At 53.3% G+C, this 10727-nt stretch overlaps 5 protein-coding genes across 5 annotated transcripts; 3 read left to right on the top strand and 2 right to left on the bottom strand.

The window, feature by feature from the left end:
• Positions 1–72: 72 nt before the first annotated feature.
• On the bottom strand, positions 73–507 carry CLUP02_02118 (uncharacterized protein; the record flags this gene model as incomplete). The annotated part of the gene is made up of 2 exons (XM_049281152.1): positions 73–120; positions 265–507. 2 exons carry the CDS (start codon positions 505–507, stop codon positions 73–75), a joined length of 291 nt encoding a protein of 96 aa, XP_049137109.1.
• A 504-nt stretch (positions 508–1011) lies between these two features.
• Positions 1012–6821, bottom strand: CLUP02_02117 (uncharacterized protein; the record flags this gene model as incomplete). The annotated part of the gene is made up of 8 exons (XM_049281151.1): positions 1012–1151; positions 1221–1303; positions 1372–1586; positions 1648–5080; positions 5281–5739; positions 5792–6103; positions 6201–6485; positions 6661–6821. 8 exons carry the CDS (start codon positions 6819–6821, stop codon positions 1012–1014), a joined length of 5088 nt encoding a protein of 1695 aa, XP_049137108.1.
• Positions 6822–6911: 90 nt separating this feature from the next.
• CLUP02_02116 (uncharacterized protein) lies at positions 6912–7930 on the top strand (the record flags this gene model as incomplete). The annotated part of the gene is made up of 4 exons (XM_049281150.1): positions 6912–6960; positions 7023–7387; positions 7526–7746; positions 7822–7930. The coding sequence occupies 4 exons, from the start codon at positions 6912–6914 to the stop codon at positions 7928–7930; spliced, it is 744 nt and encodes a 247-aa protein (XP_049137107.1).
• Positions 7931–8346: 416 nt separating this feature from the next.
• CLUP02_02115 (uncharacterized protein) lies at positions 8347–9009 on the top strand (the record flags this gene model as incomplete). The annotated part of the gene is made up of 1 exon (XM_049281149.1): positions 8347–9009. One exon carries the CDS (start codon positions 8347–8349, stop codon positions 9007–9009), a length of 663 nt encoding a protein of 220 aa, XP_049137106.1.
• Positions 9010–10330: 1321 nt separating this feature from the next.
• On the top strand, positions 10331–10666 carry CLUP02_02114 (uncharacterized protein; the record flags this gene model as incomplete). The annotated part of the gene is made up of 1 exon (XM_049281148.1): positions 10331–10666. The coding sequence occupies one exon, from the start codon at positions 10331–10333 to the stop codon at positions 10664–10666; it is 336 nt and encodes a 111-aa protein (XP_049137105.1).
• Between the last annotated feature and the right edge of the window lie 61 nt (positions 10667–10727).

Raw genomic sequence — 10727 nt, 5'->3', positions numbered from 1 at the left:
CTGCTGTGGAAGGAGGTTTGCTCGGGGTTTGAAGGGAAGGCGTGTTTCTAATCGTGGACTTGAGGGGACTGACTACTCGCGGTTCATCTTAAGTTGGTTGTCTCGGGGAGTTAGTCCAGGCTGTGGTGGTGGTGGGGTGTTGGTGGAGAGGGAGCGATGAGCGCATTGAGGAAAAGAAGATCGAACTACTCTGTTTGTATCGCGTAATTACCGTCATCTTCATAAGGTCGTGCCCTTTCCCTATGGGGTAGACTCGCTAGTCACAAATACCAGAGTCCCCATTAGCTTGAAGGATTTTGACGCGGGTTGTTTGTTTAGTGACGTGGATTGCAGTAGTATGAGTGGCAATTTGGAAGCCACTGTGAGGTAGTCTGCCCGGTAGAGAGCATTTTGATGGTCTGGGTTTTGGCCACCCCATGACGAGATTTTTGTCATGCTGGTTTTTACTACAACTTGTTCTGATTCTCGGGTAACGGTGAATGCCGTCGCAATAAAGTATTCCCACATGGACTGCCTCAACTACCGATGACATTTCGACGCAGCTCGTCAGGATACCTAGGCGCAAACGAACACATAGAAAGAGAGCACAGGGACAGTCTCCAAATCAGAGCACTCATCTTTTTACAACGTGAGGAAATGGAGAAAATGTGTTCATCGCTTCTATTCATTCATAGACGAATCTTCCCATCACTTCTCTTTTGCTATCTGTGGTCGGATTTGGGGTGTGTACATGCAAGATTTCCTCCACAAAAAAAGGCGCGGAGAAATAAGAAGCGCTGTTCCGTCTGGGCGATAGACCCGGTCCCAGATGATCAACCTCCCGCCTCCGCTATTACAAACACAACCTCCTCCCGAAACCTCGCTGCCGATGCTAGATAAAGAAAAAAGTGTTCAAACTTCATGGGATGTGGAAATGATGAACAGGCATGACTATAGACCCCTATCCAAGTCGGACTTGCCCCGTTGCCCTCAACTTCCCCTGAAGACAAATGAAAAGCATAGAGGAAGAGTCTAATCGTCGATGCATCCTCCTCTGTCCCATAACCCAAAAGCCTCCCCTGATGGCAGATTTCCCCCAACCTGCCTCCCTTCGTAGTCCCCTCCGTCATTTCTCCTCCATTCGTAGCCGCATGTCGTCGTCCGAGTCTGCTCTGATAATGCATCCGCCAACCACAGTGGCACGTGAAAGAGAGAAAAGCGTCAAAGCAAAAGACTGCCACCATTGCAATTCTTCTCTATATGGAAAGGAAGCGCGCTCGAATCGAAACTGGCAGCAGAAATGCGCCAGCAGGAGATGTGCAATCTGATTGCATGCTGTTCTTGGGATATGCTTTAAGCAAGAAAATGGATTGTGTTCAAGGAGTTGAACACGCGGGCGGAAAACTCAAAAAGTCCACCGATTGTGTATGAATGTTGTGCCAAAAAAGACCATCCCGAATCCATTGTACAGGTTGGAAAATGTATGAGTCGAGTTGGGTGCTTATAGTTATGAGCGCGAGCCAGGCAGGTAGTCGCGTGCCAAGCACGTTAAAGTCAGTCGGCGCAGGTGATGACCTCTTCGCCAATGGCAACTTTCTTGGCTGTCTCTGTACTAGCAATGCTCGCATTTGTGTCACGTCGCCTTGCCCCGAAAGGTATTCGTTCGACGTGAGTGTTGGTTGTAGATTTCTTCTTGGTCTTCGCCATCAAAAGGCCCTCATCACTATCACTATCGTCATCATCGTCCTCTTGTGGACGCATATCGGGACTGTGGTGGATGAGAGGCGGGCTTCTGTAGACTGGGCTGCGTGTGATGCGAAGCGGGATCGGGCCGGCATTAAATGACGCATTGTGTGTCTCGAATCGTCCTTGTTGCTCGAATTGTTCCAATGGAAATCCGGCCATGGGCTCCTTAAGGTATGCTGGAGGTGTCAGGGAATCTGTTGTTTCGAGTAAACCAGGCTTGTTGATAACAGCAGGCTCCACGGGCTCAGCATCGGATACCGAGCTGGCACCGCTGAGAAGAGCGGGAAGCGACGGATCAGATTGGAAGGCAAGCATCTCCTCTTTCGTGTGGTGGTTGACAGACGAGACGGGACTGGCTACTTCGCTGGGATTCGTAATAGGAGAAGCCAGGCCACCGATGGATGTCGAGCGGGAGGACTTTTCAGTCTCCATCGTGTCCTCACGAGATGGAGGTGGCGGCGTGCCAAATCGCTCGTCATCGGGCGAGAGAGGGCAGGGTACTTCGGTTGGATCGACCACGGCAATATCTGACCTGACGTCGTCCGGAGCTTGTTGAATAAGACTTTCTGCGATTTGCTTGCGCTGCATCTCGCTTTTTGCGCGGGCGAACGACTCGGGAGTTGACGTATTGTATGTGCGCGGTGGTGGCGTTCTTGCCTCCGGTATATCCCGCACACTTTCGATCCTGTGTGCTGTCTGCGGTCTCTCCTCTAGGTCGGCCGTGAGGCGCTGAGTCTCGTAGATGTTTGAGTCCGATTGTGGCTGGCCATGCTGGTAGCCGGTGACAGACCGAGACGAAAAGAACAGTGGTGAAGCTAAGGCGCTGGTGGCCTGCTTCGCCTTACCCAAGTCCACCGATCGCATAGCTCGAGGCTTGCCAGGAAGGCTAGGCATCCTATGAAGGGTACCAGGTACACTCGCGGTGGTGGCGCTCACTTGTGCAGGGGCGCGCTTATCTTGGTCTCTGAACACGCCACGCTCTGCTGAGCGTGCACGGAGAGCTTCCTCTGTCAAGGCGTCGTATCCACGTGTTTGCCGCATTTCCTTGGACGGATCGTCCAGTGTGGAGTCACCGGAAAAAGGTGTAGGAGGTTGTGTCCTGACCTCGGGTAATCCAGCTGTAAGCGTCAAAAAGCTATTGCCATTCGATGGGCTTTGCGAGTATCTCTGAAAAGGCTTGTAAAATGACGCTGTCCCAGGAATTGTTGACTGATCTGAAGGCGATGCCGTGCCACTATTCGTCCTCGAGTCGCTGTAGCTGTTCTGAATGGCATGTAAAAGGGCAGCTCCTTGGCCCTTGACGGGTTGAGCGATAGCCGTAGCGAGAGGGTCGTAGGGAGACTCATAGGGAGAGACTGTCTCGCTGTGGACAAGAGGATGGTCGGAGCCACCAAAAGCAAAGTCTTTGACGTTGGAAAAATAGTCTTCGCTCTTGAGACTCTTTCTACGTGCTTCTCTCGAGTGTGGCGTGGGCGGTACATTGAACATGCTGTCTCCAGCCGAGCTGGCAGCACTGCTGGCAGCTCTCCGCCTTGACCGGCTATCGCTTCGATCCCCTAAAGGGTGCATCAACTTCCCAACTGCTTTTTTCACGGTAGATCGTGCGCGTTCCAAGAAGGCAATAGGCACGACAGCGCGGGCCGCCTCCTTGTCGTTAACCTGGACTCGCCTGCCCGAAGTCTTGGCTGGGTCAGTCTCAGCCAACCACGCTTCCACATCTGGAATTCCTTTCGCAACCCAGGCATGGGTCTTGATATCCTTCAGACGAATTCGCTTGTCCGGGTTTTTAGTAAACATGTTTCGCAGAAGGTCCTGCAAAATGGGGTCGATGTTCTCGTAGGCAAGTTCGTTGTCGTCCCTGTAGGGAGGTCCGTTATGCCGCTTAAAGAGAGATTCAGAGTTAGGAGGGGTAGAAGGGTCCACTGCCCTGAGGCGTTTTTGGGGAATGAAGACATCCTCAGTGGCAATTTTTCGAAACATCTGCCACTCATCTTCGGCCTGGAAAGGAATACGTCCGTAGATGAGGCAGTAGAGGGTTACGCCAAGTGACCAAATATCGATCATTTCGGAAATTTTCGGTTGTTCCATGCGGTCCGCGTCGGTGTAGCACAGTTCAGGTGCAAAGAATGCTGGGGTGCCAACTGTCTTGGCCAACTCAAGATCATCGTCGAAATCTTGTGCTTCAGATTCTGAGACCGTCTCATCGTCGGCCTCGCCTTCTCGGATAGGACGGCCAAAGTACGAAACACCGAAGTCGGAGATCTTGACGCGGTGATCTTTGGTCCACAGTAGATTAGCAGGCTTGATATCCCTGTGTACGACACCTTGGTAATGCAGGTACTCCAGGCCTAAGACAGTGTCTCGGAAAGTCGTTCTTGCCTGGTCGATGGTAAAGCAAGGAACGTAGGAAAAGTCTTCAGCGAAAGGGTCGTGCATCCGAGTGTTCCAGTCGACCGAGGACATGTGCGAAATGATGGAATCGGCCATGCTGGGTGAACGACCTCGAAAGGCCGCGTCTTCCATGTAAGCGCCATACATAGTGCCATCGAGTGCGGTAGCTGAGCCTGGGTTGCTGGTCTGTAGCGGGCCTGGCGTCTCGATGTCCTCAGTGTCGTCGATGGCTTCCTGGTCAAAAACGGTGTCGCGAATTGACTTCACAGACTGAGACCGCGATGGCGCTCGAGATGTAGCCCGGGATGCCTGCAGCGAATTGGGTTGTGACCCTTCGCCTCCGAAAAAGTCCAATGCTCCTAGATCGTCCCTTGAGGGGACGCGGGATTGCGATCCACAACTCGCGTCGTCAGAAATACCGTGCTCGATACTCCAAAACTCATGGGTGTTCATGTTGGCTCGAGACATCTTTTCCCGCTTTTGCTCCCGGATCTTGTACTTCTCCTCCATTATCTTTTCGTAATGCTCCTCCTCTGGGGTCAGCGGCTGACCTCTGCTTTCTCTCTCGATGCGACGACGCTCGTGGTGGCAGATGTGCGGTAATCCCTTTTTTCTCCAGACAACCTCGCCTAGCTCCACGTGTTCGAGAATCAGGTAGATCTTTTTCAATTCCGGATCGTCGATAATCTCCAGCAGCGAGACGACGTTGGGATGCCTCATCTTCTTGAGGATGGCGATCTCTCTCATCGTCTTTTCCTGCGGGGACATGGCCATGACCTTGCCGAGTCGTCGTCTCTTAGAGTACCGTGGAATGATCTTGATAGCCACATTGTCGCCCGTCTCGAGATTTCGGGCAAGTTTGACCTTTCCGTGCACACCTCTGCCAATTTCTTCGATGACTTCATACTGGTTGATGAGCTTGCGGCCGGTAATGCTGTCGGAGTCAATCAAGGCTTTATGTGTCCTGGTCACCAATATGGTTAGCTTATCAAATAGTCATCCCCTTGTCGCGGGGCCTGCGGCTGGCCCCCGCTGTCAATTACGTAGTCACGATACCGCCTCACTGATAGAGAGCCGTCGATGTCGATTCACACAAAGGCTTTATTTGAAAGAAGGCGCGGCCACAACATAGTATAGCAAAGAGGAAAAAAAAGCTGTACTTACTCTCTGACTTTGTGGTTCTGGAGCGGGTGAAGGTAGGGACTGCTGGTCTCGACGTTCGGAGTGTTTGAGTCGGACGAGGCATGGATCGGAAAGTTCATTTTCGGACGCGGGTTTGAGGGACTGAAAAGTCCCGGAGAGGTCATTGGCGTGCTAGCGGAAGACCTCAAGGGTAGGGCATTGGAAGTGGGCGGCACAAGGGCCAGCAGATGAGGGTTGTGAGAGTTCCTCTGATGAGGAAGAGGCTGTTGTGGGTCCATAGTATTCGTGAAAGCGCTCAGGTTCGACTGGTCGTGAAAGTCCCAGTCGGCGACTCGACATAATGAGGGGCGTGGGAGAACGAAGAACGGGGCTCGCACGGCGGCCGAGGAAAAAGATCGCAACGACGGTTCGGGCTTTAGATTGCCATCATGATAGGAGCGGTTCGATTGCGTAGTGTAGGTGTAGATTTGGGTTGGGTGACTGGGAATGAGGTCGAGGAAGGATGTCTGGGTCGTAACGAGCCTGCAGTGACAGAGCGAAGGTTTGGACGAGAAGTTGGATCGTTGTAGTGCGAGGGAGGAGGTTGGTTCGCAGATTTCGTTGTCGGGAAGTCGAAATAGTCGTCGGAAGAGTCGCTAGCAGAAAGGCAAAGTGCTGAGGCAAGACGCAGGCGGGACGCAAGATGAAGTAGGTATTGTGAGGCGATGTGAAGTCAAAAAGTGTTGGATGGACAGAGGGTCGAGAGACAAGACGGAAGAAGTTCGAAAGGTTGGCAAGGTCAGGTACTTCCGGGGGGTGGACGGGACTAAAAGACGAGGGGAGGAACAAGACGAGGGATCTCAGTCTTTTTTTGGTGTGGTGGGTGTGGGTGGGTGTGGATTTGAAAAGCCAAGCAAGGCAAAGCCAGGCAAGGTTGGGAGTGAGGGGAGGCAATAGTGCACAGTACGAGAGTACCTAGCGCGCGAGCCAGAAAACCGCGGAGTGTGAGGTCGGGATGTGTGAGTAAGTGAGTAATAGTGTATGTACGAATGGTACGGATACCCCTAGTAGGTATGTGTGATTTGATGGGTGTGCCGTGTGTGAGAGTGAGTGAGAGGGAGAGGGTGAGAAAGAGAATACCACAAGAGTGAGAGAGGGGGGAGCCTGGGGTTGGGATCGGGATTCTGACTGTGTGAGAGTGGAGTGTTCCCGCTGCCGGTGCTTGCTGGTTGGTGTTGCGTTGGTGACTGAATGGGGTTATTGGTGATAATGAGGGTGTGTGGGTGAGCGAATTGGGAAATGGACGGAGACCAAGAGGTTTGGTTTCTCTCTGTTCTTTCCCTTATATTTCTTCTACTTTTTTCATTGGGGAGAGGGAAGGAAGTAGTGGTAGGTGCCGCAAAGAGTGGGACATTCACACACCTCGCGTCCAGCAGCGCCTTTGGTTTCGGGTCGCTGTGGATGGTGGAGAGCGGATGGAAGGCACGACTGATTCCCAGACAAATTGACGCTGGACGACACTTTCTGCCGTTGCTTGCTTGCTGCTGCTGCTGCCGTCGTCGCTCCTGCTCTTCCGCGACCATGTTCTACCCCGTGTGTATTTGCAAGAGTCACCCTGTGTGGGTGTGTGCGTTTGTGATAGAGATGATTGGAAGGGGGGCCGGAACCTGGAAATGCTAGGAAGGAGAGCGGCGGCGGCGGCGGGCAAGGAGGAGCAACCGGGTCTGGTATTCCTGGGAAGGCGAAATAGCGACAGGACACAACGCAAGGAAAAGACAAGACAGGCCGCAGGCCATGCTGCAATGTTGGACTGGAGCTGGAAATTGTTCTCCTACGAGACTCGAGTAACGAAAGTAACGAGAGAGCCCGAGGCGCTACGGCTGCTCAGACCGGGCTCGCTCTTTCCTCCCGTCTGCTTCCTTTCCTTCTTTCCGTCTTCTTCCTAAAGTGCCCTCGCTCTCACGCCTTTGCGATTCGAGAGATCCATCCTCGCTCGCTATTAGCCTTGCGCTTTTGCACAGGCCACCGTGCAGCATTAAGACGGGATGGCGGGAGGAAGAGGGATGCTGCGAAAAAGAAGAGGGCCGGGAAGGAGGGGCGCCTGCACCTTGCGACCCAAGGTACCGTGCACAGAGGGCCAGAAGACACGGTATGCGCGTCTGTGCCTTTGGGCGCGGCCAACATCCTCCCGATTGGTCCCGATTGCAGACGAGGACCTTATCTCGAGTGGGTCCACTGCATTGGGACTGGCGTGAAGCTGGGGTGATGCTGGTGGGTATCCGCACAGGTCACCGCCTGGAATTCCCCGTCTTTTTGCACAGCTTGCTGCAGAGATAAGGAGCATCCGCACCTGGTCGCACAACGAGGCGCAAGCACGGCCCAAGGCACGTTCGAAGCCATGATCCTGCAGTGCTTTCCTGACTTTCCTCAGTACACTTGCTTGTATTACCCTCAGATACGTCCTCACTGCCGCACATTTGACGTCCAGATATCCTCAACACTTACGGAGTACAGAGCATTACTGCCATATTGCACGTGCTGCGTATCAATTCATTGCCAAGGTTATTGCCCGAGTTCTCAAAGCAACATCGTACCGAAACGGTACATCTGGATACTGTGGTACGACATGGCCGGAGGGCCTGCGTACAGCGCGCGCAGCTCACTTTTGCATCCCAGTAACACCTCACAGTGACCCAACAGAGCAACCTCACCCTGCAGGCGCCATGCAGCAAAGGCTACGACGGATACGCATCACAAAGCACTGGGCTCTCTCTCATCTCGTCCCATCATCACGAGCAACCAAACGTCGTTAGCAGCTTACACCATCTCAGAGCCTCGTGGCTTCTCGTCTAGGCCCTCCCATAGGCGGCCTGGCCGTCGTCGCTGCCAAGTAGTGTACGCCTCTGCCATCGATCTGAAGTTCAGCTACGATGACATGCCATTATCTTCAAAGTCTAGGGCAGTTGGCCGAAAACTGACAGGTCGAGGCATGTCAGCTAGCCCAGCTCAATGGGGACGTGCAATGCAGAGCCAGCAAAGGGTGTGACAGCCACCTACGATTGACACAAACCCATCCACAGCCCGTGTTTCGACTCGTCCATCTTTTCTATGGCGTCCACTCGAAAGTATGGCTGCAGCAGCCCTTGGTTTGGGTTCCCAGCACCTATCCATCTGCGACGTTATGCTGCACTCTACTTGCCGACATCGAACTCCGTCGAATCTGCCCTAGGAGTGTTTCGATTCCATTCTCTGTTACCCTCCTCCACCATGCCCGTTTCTTGCAGTTCCTTGCCTCACCCTCACAGTAGCAATCAGTCAGTGTCTATGGAATCACTCCCTCGAATCTCGATGACGGATCGTTCTGTACAGAATCAAGAAAATCCCATACAGTCCAAGACTCCAGTCAGGTACGAATGGATCCTCCTACGACCCAGTAGCCGCACATGCCTCGCACCACGTCGCCTGCTCCATCTAATTGACCTCCTGCATGCTTGCATAGTTATGGATACCGTGCCCCAGTTCGGAGCGGTGTTCCTTGCAAGAAGGAGACAACTCGCACACCTGAGAAGTGAGAACAGGTTGTGTGCTGTCTTGGCCAAGCCAGGAGAGGCAGCGAGCTGTTGGCATTGGCAAAACCGCACTTTACTATGTAAAAGCCAAAAGGCATGGCGAGCACAGGGGTCCAAGACAGATGGATGTGCGTGCATTGGCAAGGATGGCCGATGTTTGGCCCGTGCTGCGGCTGCGAATTCAAGATTCGAAAAGCAGTAAGGGTCAGACAAAGTTTTGGTGGCAGTCCTTGGCTTGGCTGCTTGGGGGCTTGGAAAGCCAGAATCGCTATAGGAATAAATAAATAAAAATAAAAATAAAAAAGCTCCAAGAGAAGCCAAGAGCCAAATCCTCACCATTCCGACAAAGATACGTACCGAATCAGTTTCTGAGGGCCAGAGCGGGGACAACGGGACCACGACCGGAGCGGGGGCAGGGCCAGATGGAAGCAAGAGTGCAAGACTGCAGGAGCAAGGGCAAGGGCAGCAGCTAGGTACGGAGAAAGGGAACGAGGGACTTCCGACCAGGTACCTTGCCTTATCGCGCCATGATCTGCATCTCGTCATTGGCCCGCTGGAGCCTCTCACCTTTTTTCGCGACATGCGCCGACGACAAGGCACGTACCGATTTCTCCCCGCCGTTGACCTTAGGTTCCTTGGGCAGTGGAAGGTAAGGTAGGTACGAAGCACAGCAAAGCAATCTCTAAGCTCTTGCCGTTTGCTACGAATACAGATACGTACTGCGACACACCACCGGCACCACAGCCCTGAGCATCCGGGAGAAAAATAACGACAAAAGAAAAAAGAAAGAGTCCAACGACTCCTTATCCTCACCTCACCTCACCTCAACTCACCAGTCAACGAGGTGTGTTGGTCCGCGGAAGACAGTACAAGCCATTCCCAACTGCAAAATCCTTCGGCATCAAAAGGTTGGGACACACTCCAACGACGCCTTTGGCTAAAGTGCCTCGCGAGGAATGCACCCATGCAAGACATGTTCCGCTACGCAGTGACACACGCGTGATGCAGATGTCATCGACAAGAAGAGTCAACTCAGTCAAGTCTCCGACCTGCGGCAAAGCCTGCAAGACAAGCACGAAGATGATGCCCAAGACTGCACGACACCAAGACATCCAAATGCCATCGCTGCCAGTGCTGCAGTGACTGCACCAATTCGAACAAAGGAACTAGGTACCCATCGACCTTCGCTACGTCTCCTCGCGTGCTGTGCGTGTCTCGCGCCTCTTCTTCCACTTGTCTTTCCCCGAATCTTTACGAAAGCCTCATTACACTATCCAGGTAATTGACTGCTTAGGTACTCTACCAATACCTATCTTTTCATCCGACTCTTCAACCCGGCGGCCAGCATGTTTATGACTAATACGGCACACATTGGGGGACAAATCCCACCTCTTCGGTCCCAATCATTCAACAATTTCTAGTTGGCCGATGCAAGCACACTGGACCAGCGGCCCAACCCGAACGGAGCCTGATCCGTCTTCGGGCAGTTGGCATGTCTTTGTCATTGCCCGCTGCCGTTGTCAATGTCACTATTCGGTGGCAACAGCCTGGACTCCGATCCAGACTTCAGACTCCAGACCTCAGCTACCTTGCATGCTTCCTCGACGTTAGGCATTTCCCTGGTCCGATGTCTCCCTAGCTCCCGGGTTTGTCGCCTATTTTCACAGGCGGCCCTCGATCCCCGTTCAGCAAGCCCAACTCCCGCCGTGCCGCCCTACCAACAAACGTGCGTTTCCACAACCGACCGATCTTCTCCACCTACATCAATGATCACGGTTCTCCACATACATAGTGCTTTCGACCATCCATTATGTGCGTTGAACAATCTACACAGTACGGAGTACGGGCAGGTGTTCTAGCGGTGGCCGGCGGCGGCGGCGGCTATCCACTTGTTCGCTGCGTAGCAGCCGAAGAGCCGGC

This window comes from Colletotrichum lupini, chromosome 1, assembly GCF_023278565.1.
Source record: "Colletotrichum lupini chromosome 1, complete sequence".
Taxonomy (NCBI): Eukaryota; Fungi; Ascomycota; class Sordariomycetes; order Glomerellales; family Glomerellaceae; genus Colletotrichum; species Colletotrichum lupini.
This window is presented reverse-complemented; position numbering and strand designations above follow the sequence as displayed.